This window comes from Ctenocephalides felis, unplaced genomic scaffold (assembly GCF_003426905.1).
Source record: "Ctenocephalides felis isolate EL2017-DRISC unplaced genomic scaffold, ASM342690v1 CF-g0.4_SCAFFOLD_00845, whole genome shotgun sequence".
Taxonomy (NCBI): Eukaryota; Metazoa; Arthropoda; class Insecta; order Siphonaptera; family Pulicidae; genus Ctenocephalides; species Ctenocephalides felis.
In genome coordinates this window covers 14,874,273-14,896,772 of record NW_020536999.1, presented here as the reverse complement: position 1 = coordinate 14,896,772, position 22,500 = coordinate 14,874,273, and the positions used below count along the sequence as shown (strand labels likewise).

The window sequence follows — 22,500 nt, the reverse complement described above, 5'->3', positions numbered from 1 at the left end:
TTATCCGGAATTCGGATTATCCGGAATTCGGATTATCCGGAATTCCGATTATCCGGAATTCCGATTATCCGGAATTCCGATTATCCGGAATTCCGATTATCCGGAATTCGGATTATCCGGAATTCGGATTATCCGGAATTCGGATTATCCGGAATTCGGATTATCCGGAATTCGGATTATCCGGAATTCGGATTATCCGGAATTCGGATTATCCGGAATTCCGATTATCCGGAATTCCGATTATCCGGAATTCCGATTATCCGGAATTCCGATTATCCGGAATTCCGATTATCCGGAATTCCGATTATCCGGAATTCGGATTATCCGGAATTCCGATTATCCGGAATTCCGATTATCCGGAATTCCGATTATCCGGAATTCCGATTATCCGGAATTCGGATTATCCGGAATTCGGATTATCCGGAATTCCGATTATCCGGAATTCCGATTATCCGGAATTCGGATTATCCGGAATTCCGATTATCCGGAATTCCGATTATCCGGAATTCCGATTATCCGGAATTCCGATTATCCGGAATTCCGATTATCCGGAATTCCGATTATCCGGAATTCGGATTATCCGGAATTCCGATTATCCGGAATTCGGATTATCCGGAATTCGGATTATCCGGAATTCGGATTATCCGGAATTCGGATTATCCGGAATTCGGATTATCCGGAATTCGGATTATCCGGAATTCGGATTATCCGGAATTCCGATTATCCGGAATTCCGATTATCCGGAATTCCGATTATCCGGAATTCCGATTATCCGGAATTCCGATTATCCGGAATTCCGATTATCCGGAATTCCGATTATCCGGAATTCGGATTATCCGGAATTCGGATTATCCGGAATTTCGATTATCCGGAATTCCGATTATCCGGAATTCCGATTATCCGGAATTCCGATTATCCGGAATTCCGATTATCCGGAATTCCGATTATCCGGAATTCCGATTATCCGGAATTCCAATTATCCGGAATTCGGATTATCCGGAATTCGGATTATCCGGAATTCCGATTATCCGGAATTCCGATTATCCGGAATTCCGATTATCCGGAATTCCGATTATCCGGACTTCGGATTATCCGGAATTCGGATTATCCGGAATTCGGATTATCCGGAATTCGGATTATCCGGAATTCGGATTATCCGGAATTCGGATTATCCGGAATTCGGATTATCCGGAATTTCGATTATCCGGAATTCCGATTATCCGGAATCCGGATTATCCGGAATTCCGATTATCCGGAATTCCGATTATCCGGAATTCGGATTATCCGGAATTCGGATTATCCGGAATTCGGATTATCCGGAATTCGGATTATCCGGAATTCCGATTATCCGGAATTCCGATTATCCGGAATTCGATTATCCGGAATTCCGATTATCCGGAATTCCGATTATCCGGAATTCGGATTATCCGGAATTCGATTATCCGGAATTCCGATTATCCGGAATTCCGATTATCCGGAATTCGGATTATCCGGAATTCCGATTATCCGGAATTCGGATTATCCGGAATTCGGATTATCCGGAATTCGGATTATCCGGAATTCGGATTATCCGGAATTCGGATTATCCGGAATTCGGATTATCCGGAATTCGGATTATCCGGAATTCCGATTATCCGGAATTCCGATTATCCGGAATTCCGATTATCCGGAATTCCGATTATCCGGAATTCCGATTATCCGGAATTCCGATTATCCGGAATTCCGATTATCCGAAATTCGGATTATCCGGAATTCGGATTATCCGGAATTTCGATTATCCGGAATTCCGATTATCCGGAATTCCGATTATCCGGAATTCCGATTATCCGGAATTCCGATTATCCGGAATTCCGATTATCCGGAATTCCAATTATCCGGAATTCGGATTATCCGGAATTCGGATTATCCGGAATTCCGATTATCCGGAATTCCGATTATCCGGAATTCCGATTATCCGGAATTCCGATTATCCGGAATTCCGATTATCCGGAATTCCGATTATCCGGAATTCCGATTATCCGGAATTCGGATTATCCGGAATTCGGATTATCCGGAATTCCGATTATCCGGAATTCCGATTATCCGGAATTCCGATTATCCGGAATTCCGATTATCCGGAATTCCGATTATCCGAAATTCCGATTATCCGGAATTCGGATTATCCGGAATTCGGATCATCCGGAATTCCGATTATCCGGAATTCCGATTATCCGGAATTCGGATTATCCGGAATTCCGATTATCCGGAATTCGGATTATCCGGAATTCGGATTATCCGGAATTCCGATTATCCGGAATTCCGATTATCCGGAATTCCGATTATCCGGAATTCCGATTATCCGGAATTCCGATTATCCGGAATTCGGATTATCCGGAATTCGGATTATCCGGAATTCCGATTATCCGGAATTCCGATTATCCGGAATTCGGATTATCCGGAATTCGGATTATCCGGAATTCGGATTATCCGGAATTCCGATTATCCGGAATTCCGATTATCCGGAATTCGGATTATCCGGAATTCGGATTATCCGGAATTCCGATTATCCGGAATTCCGATTATCCGGAATTCCGATTATCCGGAATTCCGATTATCCGGAATTCGGATTATCCGGAATTCGGATTATCCGGAATTCCGATTATCCGGAATTCCGATTATCCGGAATTCGGATTATCCGGAATTCCGATTATCCGGAATTCCGATTATCCGGAATTCCGATTATCCGGAATTCCGATTATCCGGAATTCCGATTATCCGGAATTCCGATTATCCGGAATTCGGATTATCCGGAATTCCGATTATCCGGAATTCGGATTATCCGGAATTCGGATTATCCGGAATTCGGATTATCCGGAATTCGGATTATCCGGAATTCGGATTATCCGGAATTCGGATTATCCGGAATTCCGATTATCCGGAATTCCGATTATCCGGAATTCCGATTATCCGGAATTCCGATTATCCGGAATTCCGATTATCCGGAATTCCGATTATCCGGAATTCCGATTATCCGAAATTCGGATTATCCGGAATTCGGATTATCCGGAATTTCGATTATCCGGAATTCCGATTATCCGGAATTCCGATTATCCGGAATTCCGATTATCCGGAATTCCGATTATCCGGAATTCCGATTATCCGGACTTCGGATTATCCGGACTTCGGTTTATCCCGACTTCGGTTTATCCCGACTTCGGATTATCCGGACTTCGGATTATCCGGACTTCGGATTATCCGGACTTCGGATTATCCGGACTTCGGATTATCCGGACTTCGTGTTATCCGGACTTTGGATTATCCGGACTTCGGATTATCCGGAACCAATGGGGTTTATTGTTTTTATAATACTTCATTGTATATAGCATTCAAACAACACATCCTTATACACTTAAAGTATTAATATTTTTGATTCTCTAGAAATTGTCTAGAATATACCTTATTTAGCAAAACAACTTTTGCCGGGTCAGCTAGTATTCTGATAAAAAATTGCTGCCTATGAATAACATTTAATACAACTTTTTTTTTCGATAATACTCATTTTTCTATTTCCTTTTAAAATAATCTAAACAATTCTTTTATAATTTAAATCTTACATTATCGAAGAAATTTCCATTTGATTCACCTTTGAACTTTTGACCAGGAACCAAAAAAATATTTTATGATAAAATTTCATTTCAAATGAGAGTTATATGGGATTTACCTATTTGTTAGATAATATAAGTGGAACTTATCTCAATTATTATCGTTAAATTAAATATAAAATTGAATTAAATGCGCTATCAGTTTAAGTGTAGAAACTGCAGTGAAGTCATGAAGGTACTGATCGTTTTAGCAGTCATTGAATTCGCATCAGGTAAAGAATTAATTTTTATATTCCTTTAACTTTATTTATCAACTACAAAATAGTACATAAAATTGTATCCTATGCATTGAACCAAATTTACATATTTTTTCCCCAGCGTCTTCAATCGGCTGGAGAATCGTGGGTGGTGAAAATGCTAAAGAAAAATCGGTGCCCTATCAAGTTTCACTTCGAAATGCTGAAAACAAACATTTCTGTGGAGGAGCAATTATTGACGATTATTGGGTTTTGACTGCTGCTCATTGCATGGAGTGAATTTGTAATATATCTTGTACCATAAATAGAAAAATAGAAAAAAATATGTGTAGTAGTTAGAGGAAACAAATATCCTAAAATATGTAATTTCGTATTTTTATAAATCATGACTATTTTGCCCATAAATTTTCATTTCAAGTCTGATTGCATTTCAATTTTCAGACAACGTTTTGAAGTCGTTGCCGGCGTGAATAAACTGGATGAAGTAGGTGAACGATATAGAATAGAAAAAACTATTACTGACAAGTTTGATGGGAACGATTGGGAAAAGATTCACCGCCACCTAATGATTTACAGGTAGATAATATGAATTTTCAGAGTTACCATTCTGTCTTGTAATGTTTCACTTTCTAATAATTTATATTTTAGGAATTAAATACATTTACCATCCCCCAAAGTGTTTGCAGAAGAATGTTTAATGAGGATAAGATTCCAATCCACGATAGCCAAATATGCACTTTTGCAGATATGGGCAAGGGTGCATGTAAGGTAAGTCTTACAAAAAATATACAGTAAAAGTTTTCTCATATTTTTCGGTTATATTCTTATTAAAATTATTAATTATATATTATTTAAAAAAATAGTTATTAATTGAATATTTTTCCAAAAGGGTGATTCCGGTGCCCCTTTAGTCATCAATGGACAACTTCACGGAATCGTTTCCTGGGGCATTCCTTGCGCTGTCGGCAAGCCTGATGTATTCACAAGAGTTTCTCACTATGTCGATTGGATTAAATCTAAAATTGCCAAATAAAATAGCTCAGTGCATTAAATTATTTGCTTTAAATATGAGTTTTATTCATGGTCTAAAAAAGGATGCAAATGGATACAATGAAATTCTTGTTAATATAATCTTGATATCTTTCACTATGTGGCAGTCGTTTTTCAATGAACTAATGGTGGAAATCTTAAAAATAATGTAAAACAGGTATATTTTCGCATAAATTATTATTAAACAAAATTGTGCCAGCAAAATTCAAATTCGAATCAAACATTTGAGTGCAATAAGTGTTTATTATTTCGATCGTGGATTGGATTTGCTGTTTCAGGTTTATTCCATGTTTGTTTTTAACTTACAGTTTTAGTCTATTAACTATTAGAATATATTATATGATTAGTTTTATAAGAAAGTTTATGAAATAATTGTTAAAAAAATGTTTTATATAATTGCAATGATTGAATAAAATCATGAATTCTGTAATAAGATATATATTATGTAAAATAAATTTAATGAGACACATTTATAGTGTTTTATATAGAAAAACAATCACATTATTACAACTACATTTTAGTTATACGTAGATATCAAAATGGCTAATACACATGCTTAATATATCACACATAATGCTATATTTTTGGCAGATATATAAGAATTGGTTAATGCACATATAAATAACAAAAATCAGATAATAAGAGAGATTAAGAAAAAGAAAAAGGTTGACAACTGATTACTGAAAGTAATGAAATCGTACTTTGAGATATATTTATATGAAAAGATTCTATTAGATTACAGTATGCTATATTAGGGATGTGATTTCAATATAAGTTGAACAAAATATAAATATGAATGCTACTTTCCTCAAATTATCTGATTTATGTTTAATCCTTTTGAGATTGTTTTTTTCATATCCTCATTTCTATCATCAATATTTTCATCATAAATTAGGAAAGTGAACTTTCCTAAAAATTGAAAATGTGATCAACAAAGAGTTCAATAGTTGCAAATGAATATCTGCAGAAATGTGTACAAAACGTGTCACCTGCTTCTTTACACTCTTTGATAAATAACAATCGCCTATGAGTAAACTATGTATCTCAAAAGGATTACATATTATATAAATGTAATCTATTATATGATTGGAAATGCTTAGGCTGTGCCACTCATTTGTGTTTTAATAGTTTCAATTATCCTCGGTAAGCTATCAGCTCGCAAAATCATAATTTTTCTGTATGGTGTCATTTCACTGTCTCCTTCTTTCCAATCGCCTCCTAAACCAGAATCGGCTTCTGATTTTACTGAAAACTCAAAACTAGCTAAGGCTTCAGGAAGAATGTATTCCTCCTCAGGATTTGACCAAATCACATCAGGTTCAGATTTCTTTGACTTTTTCTTTTTAGTTTGCTCATTTTTGTATAATTTACATATCAAAATGTAATATACAAATTTATATGGCATTTTCTTTGACACTGCCCTGTTGATTTCGCTTTGCAGATTCTCTAAGAGTGGCACTGAAATCTGTGCAGGAATGTTTATGAAACGCTCGTTTATCAGAAGTCCGGTGCAATTTTCTTCATCGTTAAGGATGTCTTGAATTAGTTTGTTAGTTGTATCCGTTGCATTTTGTTCTGCAAGCTCAACAAGAAGTTTGCGTAATTGTTGAACACATTCTAAATTCTGTAAAATATTCATGATTGAAAGATCCAATACTTACATGAGAATGACTAATGATTCATGATAATTTTAATTTCTTGATTTTTGATACACTGATTATGAATAAATAAATATAATTACTTTTGTTAAATATTGCAATTATATAAGGTTCATGCAGAAACACATTTCACTTCATTGTCGCACATGTTCTTTTAAATGATACAAATAAAAAAAGTTTATCTTTGCACTCAATTTATGAATTAGATATAAAAAATTGAATTTGGTGTGCCATTTGGTAATAAAATAGGTATTTAGGTATGTATATAAAGTTAATGTAAGAATAATTGAAGAGAGAAGTAATAAGTGAATTCATGGTACTTTTACATATAATAATACTAGGAAATGACTTTCCTGTAATAATATTTAGAGAATGATGAAATAGTTAATATAATTAATTTATGAATAAAACATGCAATGAAATTTTGTCATCAATCCAAAGCATATGATAATAAGCAAATAAACATATATAAGCAATCTGAATTACAGTAACTAAAATGATTGAATCATAATTATGCAGTCACTTACCTTTTTCTGGGTAATATTAATTACACTCGTTATACCAAAAACATCATTTATATCAGTCATTTCATCATCTTCATCTTCATCAGGGTCTGCGTCACTTTGTTTAACAACACTACCAATGTAATTTTGACCTGGAATAAGAAAACAAACAAATCAAATATTTCAAATAATAAAACTAAATAAACAAACTTGCTAAGACCACAATGTTATGATAATAACATTCCTGGGCCATATTGAAACATTTTCATCTCACAATCTTATCTTATAATAATATTTACATATTTCATGTAATTTACAAGATATTACAAGCTATAACTTACCAATTAACAGATCTGATAATTCAGATAGATTAATATGAGCTTTCAAAAATAATTGATTCAGAAGCTGCTTTATTCCATGAAAATCACTATCGGTAGGATTTCGGCCCTCAAAGTCTACTTGAATTTCCTGCATGATTAAAAGATGAACTAATAAAGTGATAATTCATAACAAAAGTCTTAAGATTAAAAAGCTGCATTCTAATTCTATTCAAATGAAAATAATTTAAACTTTTCATTTTGTCACAGTTATATTATTGAGATTATGCTGTTAATCCAAAAATGTTGAATTTCACAACCCTATGCAACATTGATTGGCACATGACATCCAAAACGCCGGTTCATTAAATAAAATGAAATAACATTTCAAAGTCCAAAATTACTAATTTGAATTTATCTATAACTCATATTGATTTTAAGCAATTAAAGGCAGTAACATATAATGAAACATAGATAACATATGAATATTTTAAAATATAGGTTATCAGTCAAGATACCTCATGCCCAGAATAAACCTCTTGATCAGAGCCTTCATCTGAGCTATCGGATTCATCACTCATATTATTAGGATCATTCATTAGCGCTGGTTTTTTATGCGACATTGTTAATTAGTTTATTAATATTTAATTAAATATCACAAAGATTGCACACGTGCCTACGATTGTTTATATTAAAATTAAATACTAATGTAGTATTGCCAGAGTAGACAAAGTCAGCGAGCTATTTAGAAAACTGTCACTTCTTATGACAATGGTGCCAACATCAGTGAAATACACTACATAAATATGAAATTGAAATTTGAATTTTGATTTGCTCTTAAACATAATTTAGTAGTAACAACTAAAATGTGTTTTTACATATCACTTGCATTTTTATATATCAGACATTTTAATATCTACATATAACTAAAATGTAGTTGTAACAATGTGATTGTTTTTCTATATAAAACACTATAAATGTATCTCATTAAGTTTATTTTACATAATATATATCTTATTACATAATTCATGATTTTATTCAATCATTGCATTTACATAAAACATTATATTTAACAATTATTTCATAAACTTTCTTATAAACCTAATCATATAATATTCTAATACTTAATAGACTTTTTAAACTATCAAAAATCGTAATTTACATGTGATAATATGCAATTGATGAATATATTTTTGAAAAATATTTATACTTAAACAATACATATAATTAAATAATATGTATTATTATGTGACTGGCGTTATAAAATATCTTATCAAAATCTAATCTAAATCAATCTTAAACTAAATTGTTATTTATATACAAACTTGAAACTTCAAGGCCTCAAAAACGTTCATTTTGCACTATTTACTAAAATTTTTAGAAGAAAATGCTCGTAATTCATAGTTTCAGGGAATTATTGAATATTTCTATTTTATGATTATTATTCATATATAAGTATATTTTTTGAAAACTCATATCCAATTTTTTAACATTAGCACCATTTTGTTCATATTATGCAACTAATATTGAAAACTTATTCATTACTTTTGAGTGCAGTAAGATTTCATATGCATAATAGATTTTTAATATGCAAAACACTCGAGTTAATTTATTGTGTGTAATTAGAAAATTAGTTGCATTGTTTTATCACCAACAAATGGCTATACATAATTTATAATTAAGCAGATAATTACAGATTTATTCTGTTCCGTAGAATTAGGGATATAATATATTCTAAAAATATTTGTTCATTAATTAGCGCATTCCTGTATTCATACTTGACCTCTTCCCCCTGGTCCTCCTCAATGTTCCCAAAATGTTTAACATTTCTTTAACGGCAGCAGGTTCTTCTTTTTTGGTTTTTGTCTTATTTTGCACATCGGTTGATTTCAGTCTAAATCTACCGCCTTTTATTTGATCCACGATGGCATCTATAATTCCTGGATAAAAAAATACAATGATTACCTAAGATTTAGACAAAAATGTGTACAATTTTATTTTCGAAGAGCAACTTAAAAATGTAAGAATTTTTAGGGTTTGTTGATTAGTTCGATATCAAATATTTATTAGTATTCCATCACCGATTAAATAAATAATAAATATATGAAATTATTAAATATTTAGTTAATATATTTTAATTATTTACAGTGATACAAATTATTATTACCTTATAGCCCTTGCGCAAAACCGAAAAAGTTTAGTTTATTTTTGGAAAAATTTTTCCAGTAATAATTACTTTGATAATTGAGTGTAATGCTAATTGTAATTTTTCATATAAGTTGTAACAAATAGAAAGCATTTTTGTACCTTCACTGTATCAATTTTTTTTTAATAGTGTTTGTGCTTATTGGACACCATCAAATTTATAGTTCAGCCCAAAAACTTTTCTTTGCTACAATTTTTTAATTTGTGGCTACGTGCTATCATTAATTTCGCATTTCAAATTATTAAAATTTTAATAAAATATTTATAATATATAGGTATTTTATCGGAAATGCACTTTTTAACTATTCTCAAGTAAAAGATTATTAAATTTTTAAGTACCTATACTGGATATAGCTATTATTGTTGTACCTTCTTTGATATTACAAGACTCCTTTGATAGAAAAAATTGAACATATATTTTTTGGGACAGCTGCTTAATATATAAATTGCATGCATTGTAATAAACTTTATATAATATAATAATTTCAAAAGGGCCTAATATCATTTTATTTGCTAAATCAATTTTACAAAGCCGCTAGCAATAATGATAGCACAGCAATATAAACATGCTTTATGTACGTGGTATAAAATAAGTTTTGCATGCTTATATTTACCTTTTTTATTTAATCGTTGTAGGTCTTATTTTGCATAAAATATTTTTATCATAACAAAATTTACAAGGAATTAAAGTATGTGAGTAAAATTTGATCATTCGTCGGTCGAGTCGTTTCTTTACAAATAGAAAATATTCTGAACCGATTTAGACTGAATCTGGTACCCTGCCAGATTAATTTTATTCGAAAGCATGTTTTTTTTTTCTTAAATTGAATAACCCCAAGAAAAAATGTTTGTATATATTATTTTCGTATATACCTCCATTATCATTTTTTGTTTTTGCCGGAGTATCGTTTACTGGTTTGATATCCAGCATGGCAGCCATTTCCGCAACAGCGCTTGCCTGCGTCTTGATTTTGATTTCCGTTTTATTGGCGCCAAGATTCAAATTCGGCACCGGCGGCGGCGGAGGCGGAGGAGGCATAACTATTTGATTTCCGTTTGTCATTTTCCTCCTCATAACAACTCCCTCTTCGCCATTTCCGAAAACATCATTATCCGTCTGCATACTTCCGTTGTTTTCGGAAAGAGTGTTTTGTAATTCGCTTTCAGCACGTTCGGCACGTTCTATGGCGACGTTTAGTTCGTGTTCGGTTATTTTTAGTTTGGCTTCTAACACTTCGATTTGGGGGTCTATACTTTTGTCCTCCAATTTTTCCTGAAATTCGGGCGGTTACATATCGTATGAGATGCGCCAAGATGTTATTGGAAGCTTCCCACAAAATGATGCGATGGGGATTTGGTTCGGAGAGAAAATTTTATATGTATTTGGAGGCAATATTTTACGCAAAGTTTAAAAAATCGTATCATAATAAATTATTTTCTTATATTTCTGAAAAATTTACTGGGAAACCATTGAATCATTAATGATTTTTTCTTCGCATTCATGCACGCTTTATCAGCTTAAAATAATGTATGTATCGACATTTGAACTTCTATTAATGGGGCAATTCTGGTGTAATAGAGCTCCTAAAATAGCGTTGTCATGGCAACACTATTTATTCTTCTTTCTTGTTAGTGAAAATGTTTTACAACTTACTGTGCTTCTTTCACTAAGCACGACAATTAAATATTGTAATTAAAAAGTGAGTTCATTTTTCCAAACATTTTCATTTAATGTATATGGGTAATGCAATAATATATTTGATGTATCTTAAAAATAAGGTTTAACGAATTAAAAATGTGAAAGGAAGGAGATTTTATAGCAAATCTAAAAACAAGATATTTTGTAAAAATTAAATACGACATTAATGATTAGAAAACAGTGCATATAATGCAATCATATTTTCGCCAACAGAAATTGCCTCAAAAAAAAAAAAAGGAAAAGGAAAAGTGGATTAGATACGTTTGATTTTAAATCTGATAACGAAAAGGATATTTTGAAAAAAATAAAATATGAGGTACATTTCTAGACATCAGAGCATAAAATGCTATAGTATTTTTAATGAATTTATATTAATTGCTGCATTTTTACAAATAAATCATATCCTCAAAAGATTGCATTATACATTAAATATTATGCGATGCATGTAGCAATACTTAAAAAATAATTTGATCATGAGCACTTATCTGACGATTGAAACATATATGTGAAATTAATTCGTTGTTCTGTTTTTGAGCATTTTTATCGTTGCATTATCCATATGTTTTTCTCGTTATGTGAATCCAAAATTTTACATTCCGTTGCATTATTTATTCAAACATAATGGTATAATAATACGATTCGATTTCAATATTGGTATATACAAATAATAATTATATAAGATATAGTAATATTTATACAACAGATTTGAATTACAGAAACCAAATCCCCCATTCATATCATTTTGTGAGTGCATACAAATTATAGCTAAAAGCAAATAGCCTGAAATTACTAAATATACAAATAATAATAATCATGCAATATAGATCAATAATTATATATAGGCCATGCTTAGTAATACATTGCATTTATAATGCTTTTGTACAATACCTACACCTTTGTACAAATTTTTATTTAAATATTAGTTAAATAAATTTTAGTAAAGAGATGCTCACCAGCAAATCTGCTACTTGACTTTGATGGTCATTTCGTTCCATTTCGAGCATTGTTTTGAGCTCACCAACCTGGGTAAAAATATAATAGTCATAAAATAATATCAATTATAAGATATAATCATATCAATCATGATTAAATCAAATTAAGGAAAATGACACTATTTCTGATGTACTCTGTGAGCATAATTATGGCCTACTTTTTAATAGTTTTCATCGCCATTCAAAAATGAATGTCTGAATCTGTATATTTTGTAAAAATAGATAGTAATTGGTTTCAAGGAATCGTGAACTAAAATCTCTAACTATGTTAATTATTTGAGTTATCTGTCTATCTCGAATACCAGATTATTTGGACTACGAGTACACAGTTGCTCGATAATCATAAAAATAATTTTTCAAATATAATTATGTTTGTACCTCCTGCAATAATTTAAGTATCCTGCCTTCTTCTCCATCATGTTTATAATCTTGTATGAGCAAAGCACTTTGTCTTGCTAAAACATCTCTTTCCCTGATTGCTTTTTTGGCTTCGTCTATCATAGTTTCAGCTTGCTCACGTTCTCTGAATATAAAATTAGAAAATAAATATAATTTATGTAAATAACAAGTTCAGGAATTTCAAGGAAATATTTGAAACTTATTCTTTTATGTCTCCAATTTTTTTGGAATTTTCTTCATGTCGACAATAGGGTAGAGCGGGGCTAGTTGAGCATAGGGGCAAGTTGAGCAATCGAAATATCTCGAAAACTATTCACCGTCCGTTTAGGCATCATATGGCGGAAATATAGAGATTTGGGAGAAATAAATATCCCGCGATCGCTAGTGGCCGCTGGACAAATGAGTGAGGCTCACGGGCGTTTTGTTTATTTTGAGACCAAAAAGTAAAAACGTAATTCATCACGAGTTTTCGTCTGGTTTAGTCAAATGTTATTTATTTTTAATCAGGTAAATGTTATTCTTCAATATAATTATAGTACTTTTAATATGCACAGAGATTCTGGCTATAATTCTCACGGTTTTTTTATAAACTCACTTTTATTTCGAAATTCCGAGTTGGGGTTAGTTGAGCATAGTTGCTAAACTTGTTCTGTCACTAAGACAACTATTATTAACTTCCAGAAATTGATTATTATTTTTAAGATTTAAGCTAAGTCTATGAGTAATAATATAAAGAAATAATGATTTTAAACAAAAATAATGAATATAATGGTAAAATAATTCCTAAGATACGATATTGTTCAGTTGATTCTACTTTTCGTTAATTATTCAAAGCAAATTACTATAAGTATTGTTTTTTATGTCAATAAAGACTATAAATATTGAACTGGTTATTAAAAACTTATTTTATTTCATCACTAAACGACATTGAACCTATGATTTTATTATACTTTCTTAGTGCTTTTTGCATTCAAACAGCTGTAGCTTTTAAATTTTATTTATTACCAAAAAATAGTATTAACACTTTTGTTAAGCGATAAACAACAAATCCATTAAGCCGTATAACAATTTTTTGAGACTTTTCATTGAGATGCTACATCCGTTTAAGTGAAAATTTGCTCAACTAGCCCCGCCCTACTCTACTGACTTGGAGTGTTAGTATGCATAACTTTAGTGAAATGTTGAAATAAATATTGTGATTTTTAGTATGTTGAAAATGATTCATAAACTTACTTTTCGGCATTTTTACGCAAAACGCTTACTTCATCTGCGACTAATTTTGAAACTTTTGCAAAATGATCTCTGGATTGCCTTAAACTTTCCAATTCGATGTTACATTGAGCTCTTAATTTCTTTTCTTGTTCTAATTCCTGAAAAGATAATGTATTTAGATAAACAATTAATATAAATATATATAGGATGTCCCAGAATTCAACGTCAAGCCGAAACGGGGTGATATTAATTGTAATTAGAGAAACAATTATCTAACATGGTTTGAAAATTATAGGCTTTTAGGTGCAAATAAGAGCAATAGTGAAAATGTGACCACTTTTCGGTTATTATGGTTAATTCTAATTAATTTTGTTCATTTTTAAGCTTTGGATCCGTAATTGTAAATATTTCTAGAAACACAGCCCAAAATATTAACCCATGTTTTCAAGAATTAAGACTTTTTGTTAAACTGTGAATTCAAAATTTTCGAAATTGGTCGACTTTGTAAAGACCTTTTAAAGAGTGTTGGTCAAAATTCAATTAAGACAACCATGATGATTTGTGCACATATAAATAATTTCAATTGTCTTTTATTACCTGTGTTAAATTAACACACTGTTCAGTTGCTTCAAACTCCTGAAGTTTTGCATTATTTAGTTCAGTTTGTAAAGTTGCTATTTCTAAACTCATATCAGTCACTGTTTTCCTCAAAGCTTCCAAATCGTCATGACCATCTAAAGGAAATTGTGGAGTTAAATAAAATGTTATTGATAATATTAAGTTCCGTATTTTACCTGTTGTATCTGTAGAACCATCTATGTCTATATCTAGGGATCCATTTGGTTTGATTTGGAGATATTTCTGGACTAGGACTGCACTTTGTCTTTTCAACTGACGATTCTGTTATACCATTCTCCTGCATGTTGCATAGCTCTGAAAAGTTTAAATTTACATTAGACAGCTCAGAAAAATATAATCTTGTAGAACTTTATCTATCTTTGAAAATGAACATTACTACTGCTTGATATTAGGTTGTACATAGCGCGGAAATTCAACTAAAAAGCAAAGCTGAAGCTCTCGTAACTTCCGCCACGTACAAATAATTAAATTTATAATTTTTATTTCATATTTCTGCGGTATTCTTCCTTATCTAATTCTAAGATAAACACTAAAAAAAATCTGGTTACCATTTTCACACTTAAACATAATTACTAGAAATGTAAACAAACAATAATTACATGAAATGTAAACAAATGAGCTTCTGAAAAAAAATGTAGATATACATTTATTAAACATGAAATGTTTGGTCGACAGATAACTTTTGACCTCAAGTTCTCTGCACTTTAAAGGATGGTTCATGATTTAGAAATTTATTTTAAAAATTGTAAAAAAGGTTAAAAAAATAATTTTATTGACTATACGTTTCGATACTTGATGTGTGTCATCATTCAGCCACGTGATGAATGGATCTTTTTACCCCTGCTCTCTTTTTTAATTTAAGGCTTCAATTTTATTAGGTACATGTTGTTTTGCTTATTAAAGTTCAAAAAAATTTAAACAATTGCTGCTAATGTTTTAAGTTTTTGTTTTTGTCCTGGTTTGATTGGCTGAATGATGACACACATCAAGTGACGAAACGTTCAATCAGTAAAATATGTTTTTATTTTAATTTTTTTTATTAGACAAATAGGCCAAATTCAAATCAAGTCCTTTAATTATTAATTAAAGTCAATTAGTCCTTTGATTATTATTTCTATTATTTTATTTATTATTATTTTGAGATATATCGCAATGGTATTCATCCAAATAAATTTAGATTTTCTATTTTAAGATGGCCATTTGAATCACTTGTTGGTTTCTTGAGAATTATGGTGACTCAGTTTAATTTTGCAATTACCCACACTCAATATTGTATGTGGGTAATATGTGCGCAAATTAGATTCATAAATATGAGACATTCAATTTGGGAGGATGTGGAAAAAACTAGTGGTGTATGAAAGAAATTCCTGGAATTTTTCAAGATGGAATTGTTAGATGAATATTATGGCAACTCAACAAAATTTTTGAATAGGTAAATTTTTCGTGGGCAATTTACGTATCCAAAAACTTAGTTCTTAAAAAAATATCTCAAAGAAGATATTGCCATAATATTCATCTAGCAATTCCACCTTGGTAATTTCCAGAAATTTGCTTTATACACCACTATTTTATTCCACATCCTCCTAAATTAAATGTCTCATATTTATAAATCTAATTTGTCATATGAAAATATGGAAACATTGAAACATTTTTGGGTAAATTTTGATAGATATAGAAAAAAATTGAGAATGATAACTACTTTTGAGATATAAAATAGATGTTTATTTGGAGTACAAAATTTCAAAAAAAATTTTTTTTACTCAAATATGAGTAATTTTAACCACTGTTACGTTTTATATTTATTTTCCACAGATAGTAAATTTATCTGGGATGGAAACCATAGACAAAAGTCTAACTTAAGACCGAATTTACCCAAAATTCCTCCATTTCCTCGAAGAATATCACTTCTGGGATATAAACTACGCCTATTTTGTTATTATGAATTATAATTTCCAATAATTTCATCTTCTTATCTCAAAGACAGTATTATAAATTATTGCTCTCGACCAGAAATCATAACAGTCTACAAAATGAATTCAGTGTGTATATTAGTTTGCTCTGCTCTTTTGGTTGGAACAACTTTTGCAGAGGGTATGTAATAATAATAAATGATATGTTTTTAATGGGAATATTTAATGTACTACTATAATGCTTCGCAATAAGTCGGCAATCAATTAAATTTAACCGTGGTTAATGAATAAAAATCATTTCAGTAAAGTTCAATAAAGATTTACCGTCAAACTCAAGAACAATTTAACAAATCTTAATATTCTACAGTATTTTTATATTTATAACAAAATCTATTTTCGAGAAATATACATTCAGGAGCATAGCATTAAACATATTTATAATATTTGAGAACAATAATGCAATTAAAGTCATACTTCAAATTCGACATGATCGGTTTGTCATTGTAATTAGCATTTACGACTTGAACCTTCAATAGAGAAATAAAGTAATTTCTGATTAATAAATTCTATAATATTCGTTCACACAGTGAATTATGTTAAACAACGCCTAAACAAATATTGTTTTCACAATTTCACTCATCATGTAATAATTGTGTTTGAAGAACTTTATGTAATTAAAATTAACATACATTCATTGACTGCTTGTATTTTTTTATTTTTTTGCTGGCGATATAATCTCATTCTTTGAACAGCTGCAATATCTGTCTTGTCTAAAAAATATTTTCCATTTTAATAACTTCAAAGATTTATAGAAACTACGAATAATATAGAAATTATTTCAATAAACTTACGTTTAGTACACGGCACAAATGTTTCATATGTTTTATTATTTTCATTATAACTATTTACGAGGAACAGGGTAAAATGTTTTTCTGATTCAGGCATTTTTCATTAAATCAAGATTCATAGTACGATGTAACTTTAAATGTTTATTTATCTATGCCAATTTATTTGTTGATATCGGAACGCATACAACGTTGATGCCGGCACGCATACAACGACAGATCTCTATTCACATATACGACGAATAATCACAATCGAACCGTATAGAAATTCACCGAGAGCATTATTTTCGTTGCATGCTCACAGATTTACACCCTAGTTGCGCTTAAAAAAATTTTACTTAAAAAAAACATTATGATAAAATAGTTATTTAACGTTGTGCGTTTTGCAGGTTATGTTTTATGTGTAAAACATCTGATCGAACAGCAAATACATAGATTTTTGATGGTGTGTTACTACCAATTCATACGAAAATAGACCCGCAACATAGCATTACCATAACATTTATATTTTATCCGAAAATTAGCCCCTGAATTCGATAAATAAACTTTTTTTTCTTTGCTATTTTTCGGATGACGCAAATGCCCTTGGATAATTTTCTTTATTAATTTTATTATTTTTGACCATTTGATAGATAACTCTAAGGCTCTTGGATAACTGTCTTTATTAATTTTATCATATTTGCTGAAAAACAACAAAGTTCTTGGATAACTTTCTTTAATCATTATTTACTTTGGTATTTTTAATATTAGTACAAAATCTGTCCTTGGAGTGTTAATAACGCTGTTTAGGAAAATTCGCACAATTTTTCACAACTGCTGTTTCTGATCTGTTTCTTTATGTTCTATATTAAATTAGCAAGCAAAATTTTCGCAAACCCAAATTTTGATTTTCAACTTCGTTTTTCCACTGCCTTCCGACCTTTATCTTATTTCAAATTGTTTCTTCTCTTTCAGAAAAATGTAGCATAGTTTTCCCACAAAAGGAGCCGCTTTCCGACCTTTACTTTACAATGCCGACGAAACGGAATTACTTTTGGAAAATCACGAAGGTGCTTACAAAGTTCCTTCAGGAAATAGCGTGATTTTCACATGCAAACAACATGAAATCACAGACGAAACCATTCACAGTGTGATTGCCCATTGTAGAAATGGTCAGCTGGTGGATGAAAATGGACAAAGTGTAGAGGTAATAGATAATTGATTTTTTTAAAAAAATTTGAAAGTATTAATTTTAATGATTCTGTTCAGCCTTCGGAAATATCTTGCCAACTTCGTGTTTTGGAACTAAAGCCTGTTTTGTCCACGAAATGTAGCGGCAGTTTGGCTAAATATCAATTTCACAAACCAGGCTCTCAAGATTTGTCCACAGTGGCGGAAACTTGTTATGATATAGATCGCAATATACCTGTTTATTCTCATTATAAAGTGGCTTTACCACCACAATTCCTCGAAAATGAGGATTTGGATCCTGCGCCATATATGTCAGCAGTCGATATTTTATCAGTATATCGATCAGACGAGATCAATAAAGTAGTCACTAAACTTTTAGGAGAAGGTCATGTAAGACGTGAAAATGTTTTGTATACTGTATCCCTTATCCCCAAGGAGCATTTGCACGCACAATTCAAGGATGTCAGTAGACGAGCACATAATCTTATAACCCTTTGGGACAATGTTCTATATGGTAACTTCGAAAACTTGGTACAGGATATTAGGAAATTGAGAAAACATCAACGAACTTTGGAAGTATACTCTGGAGTTTCCCAAACACCTGCACAACTAACAAACAGTAAAGGAAAACTAACAGATTTATATCTAAAAACAAGAAGAACTCAGAGATCCTTCCCAATTCCTGAATATTACTGGGCAGTTGTCTACGAAAGGGAATCCCAAAAAGCTGTTGCCTTTATCATCAGAAACGATTTAGAAGGTTCCACAACCAATATGTGTAGAAATGTTTGCGAAGATCTAGCTTGGGCTGAGAATCTAAAACTTAATGATAACTACAAAAATGCAGAAATTGGACAAACCACTTGTTGCAATATTAAGGAGTTCCTAAATGTCGTGAAAAATGTTCCAGCACTTCGTGATATTGCTACAACCGTTGGTGATGATGGAATTTTGAAAGAATAATTGAAATTTATTAATGAATTCTATATATAAAAAGGCATGACCAATTGGAGATGGTTAACACTGTGGTTAAAATTAAGGTAATGGAACGAGATGAGGAATAACTTTAATAATTTAAATGTATTTGTAAGTTTTCAAATAAAGTATGTTTATTTGAATATTTTTATTTTATTTCATAAGATATTTCTATTATTTTGATCTTTGCCAAATATGAATTATTTATTAACTACCCGTAGAGTAAATTATAGTAATTGCAAAAAATCCGAAATGAAAATTTTCGTCGTATATTTACGTATCAAAGGTTTCTGAAAATTTTCGCAAATCTTAGAGAAAAATGATGTATATATGTATGTATGTGCGGATACAATTTTTTGTCGACGATTTCGAGAGCACGGATCATTGGATTTGAATTATTCAAAAAACATTCGACTTTTATTGATGGGGATACGTGCTGATTAGTAGTTGTAAATTAGTAACTTAGTTTTTGGTCAAGACAGGTCCAGACGTTTCGAAAAAACGGAGCAAATAGTGCAAAAAATGGTATTTTACTTTTTGAGAAAGAGGAGCGTCCGATTTGAATAATTCAAAAAACATTTTACTTGAATTGATGGAATAAAAAATTGATGAAATTTTTGAAAAACAGGTCCACGGTTTCTGAGATTTAAGAAAAAAGGTTAGGAAAAATACCATTTGGCGGTCAAAAATGATCAACATTCAGACAAAATTTGAATCAAAAATATGCCAAGCATGAATTTTTTAGTATGAATGCTAATGCCACAGAATTATTCCAAAAATGTCTTCCGATTTGTCTTAAAAATATTTTTGCTAGCATTTTGTCAAAATTTGAAAAAAATTCAGGAAGATTTGCCTTTAAGTTTCATTAATTTTCCCTAAGGTTAGAAAAAAATGCCATTTGGCGGTTAAAAATAATCAACATTCAGACAAAAATCTGGATAAAAAAATATACAAAGCATGAATTTTTTAGTATAAGAATGCTAATGGCATAAAATTATTTTAAAAAAGTCGTCTCATTTGTCTTAAAAATGATTTTGCTAGCATTTTGTCAAAATTTGAAAAAAATTTAGGAACATTTGTTGGTCAATCTCTAGTACTCGAGTTGACATTAGGATTTATTTATTTGTCCAAAATATTTGTGAATGTATAGAATAGATTTTTATTAGGCCGAATACTTAGGAAGCGTCATTAATCACGTGATCGATTTTTTAGAGATTTTTGGACCAGTGATATTCAAAATTACCCCCCTCACCCCCCAATCATTACGTGTATTCTTAGTTGCGTAAAATTGTTCGAACAAATTTTTCGAATTTACAAAAAAATCGTAATTTTTTGGATTTTTTTTTTAATTCAGATAGAAAATAAATACACGTGATATACTAGACCCCTTCCTCTCGCACGTGATTTTTTGTCTAATTCCCCCTACCCCTAAAAACCTCACATGATTAATAGACGCCCCCTTATGACTTATATATAATACTACCAATAATATTTTCCTATTTTCAAAGTTTGAGAAATTGTGTGGAATCGTTGATTATTCGTACTCAGAAATTTTAGATATTATAGACAAATAGAGATAGATATAAATATAGATTCTACATTATCCTTACTTATGCATTGCTCCGGTCTCAACATCATATTGATTCTTGAGTGTTTCGTATTCCTTGTAAACTTTTTCAGAAACAGTCCTTAAAGAGTTCAATTGGGCATCCTTATCCCTCAGCTCGTGTTTAGTTAATGTGAATTCGTCTGATAATTGCTGATGTTTCCTCTCCAGGTCTGCTAAGGATCTGGCAACTGGAATAAAAAAATATAATCATTATACTTATTTTAACCATATTTAAAATGGTATATCTAAATGGTATGTAAATAGATAAAAAATCCACAAGAAAATTTATAAAAGTTTACGAGTGATGCCTAGTCCTAGTGTGACAATAGAGGACTCTCTCTCACGTCCATGAAAAAGGACCTTTTTAGCTAAGAGGAAAGGTGTGTAACCTTTAGTGAACGAGTTTAATTATTTATTACGAGACAATTCAAAAGCTATTTTTCTACATCTGAGAAAAAGGCAGATGCTTTTTATTTCGTCAGGAAGTTCAGTTACGCTCGTTGAACTATTGCTTACGTGCTGGAACAACAAAAGGCATTTTTCTTATTAAGACACGGTCGTCTCTTCAAAAAAAAAATTGCTTCTAGTTTATAAAACAAAGACATATAAATCAAAATGTTTATGAATCATTAAATATCAACATTTTGCGTTAAGTGAGCAGGATATATAAGACAGATAATAAGTCATGTGATGGCCTTCGAAATACAAGTCAATTTTGTTATTAACATGGAGAAGGGACTTGGTGATTTTAATCCAATGTCAAACGAACAAAGTAGTTTTTGTTTATTTTTGGTATAAATGTTAAGTCTTAAAAATGTGCGTTTTATTACATATATGGAAAAAGATGCAATTTGCAACGAGATAAAGATGTGACTCATATGTTTACTGGATTGTCTCTTGAGATTTTTTTTATTTGACGTTGATACATTTTCAAATGCTGCTAATAGGTTCAAATGAAATGACAATAAATAATAAAACATATTTAGTTTGTACGTTTCGGCTCAAAGTACGTGTCATCATCTAGCCGTTCTAAAGTAATTGCTAAAAAATTACAAAAAAAAATTGAAAAAAATATATATCAGATTATAAATAATAAAGTTGTATATTATTTTCATGATCAATGCTAAAACTGGCTAAAACATCATTTTACATTTTAATTTGTCCAATCTTTTCGAATTTGTTCTATTAAAAATAGAAATTTGACATTGACTGACTGAATTGACTGAATGTTGATTGTTGGCTTTAGACATTTGCATAATAAATTTATCATTAGTAAATATAAATTTATCACAAGAACATAATGTTTGTTTTTTATGTCGCTTATTTGTATTATTTCTCAATATACCTTTTTATTTAAAAAAAATATATGGAAAAAGTCTGTAAATCTTCATTAACCCTCCGTCGGGCGCAGTCCCGTTACGCACACGTTCGGCGCAGTGTATCCGACAGCAACGGTGTTTTTAAGTATATCTTCAGGAG

The 22,500-nt window shown here is 31.1% G+C and overlaps 2 protein-coding genes and 1 pseudogene across 2 annotated transcripts; 1 reads left to right on the top strand and 2 right to left on the bottom strand.

Annotated features, from left to right (window-relative positions):
* The first annotated feature begins 3,792 nt into the window (after positions 1–3,792).
* LOC113363994 lies at positions 3,793–4,886 on the top strand (annotated as a pseudogene).
* An 853-nt stretch (positions 4,887–5,739) lies between these two features.
* LOC113363990 (protein BCCIP homolog) lies at positions 5,740–8,039 on the bottom strand. Its single transcript, XM_026606458.1, has 4 exons — positions 7,885–8,039; positions 7,391–7,517; positions 7,074–7,201; positions 5,740–6,512 (listed from the first exon to the last, which is right to left on the bottom strand). The coding sequence occupies exons 1-4, from the start codon at positions 7,987–7,989 to the stop codon at positions 5,985–5,987; spliced, it is 888 nt and encodes a 295-aa protein (XP_026462243.1). The 5' UTR covers positions 7,990–8,039; the 3' UTR covers positions 5,740–5,984.
* A 951-nt stretch (positions 8,040–8,990) lies between these two features.
* LOC113378714 (shootin-1-like) lies at positions 8,991–21,559 on the bottom strand. Its single transcript, XM_026619281.1, is given in 10 exon segments — positions 8,991–9,306; positions 10,445–10,844; positions 12,224–12,292; positions 12,641–12,785; positions 13,895–14,031; positions 14,471–14,607; positions 14,668–14,778; positions 14,781–14,806; positions 21,023–21,209; positions 21,538–21,559. Coding segments are annotated over 10 exon segments (1,419 nt in total). The 3' UTR covers positions 8,991–9,121.
* Positions 21,560–22,500: the final 941 nt, after the last annotated feature.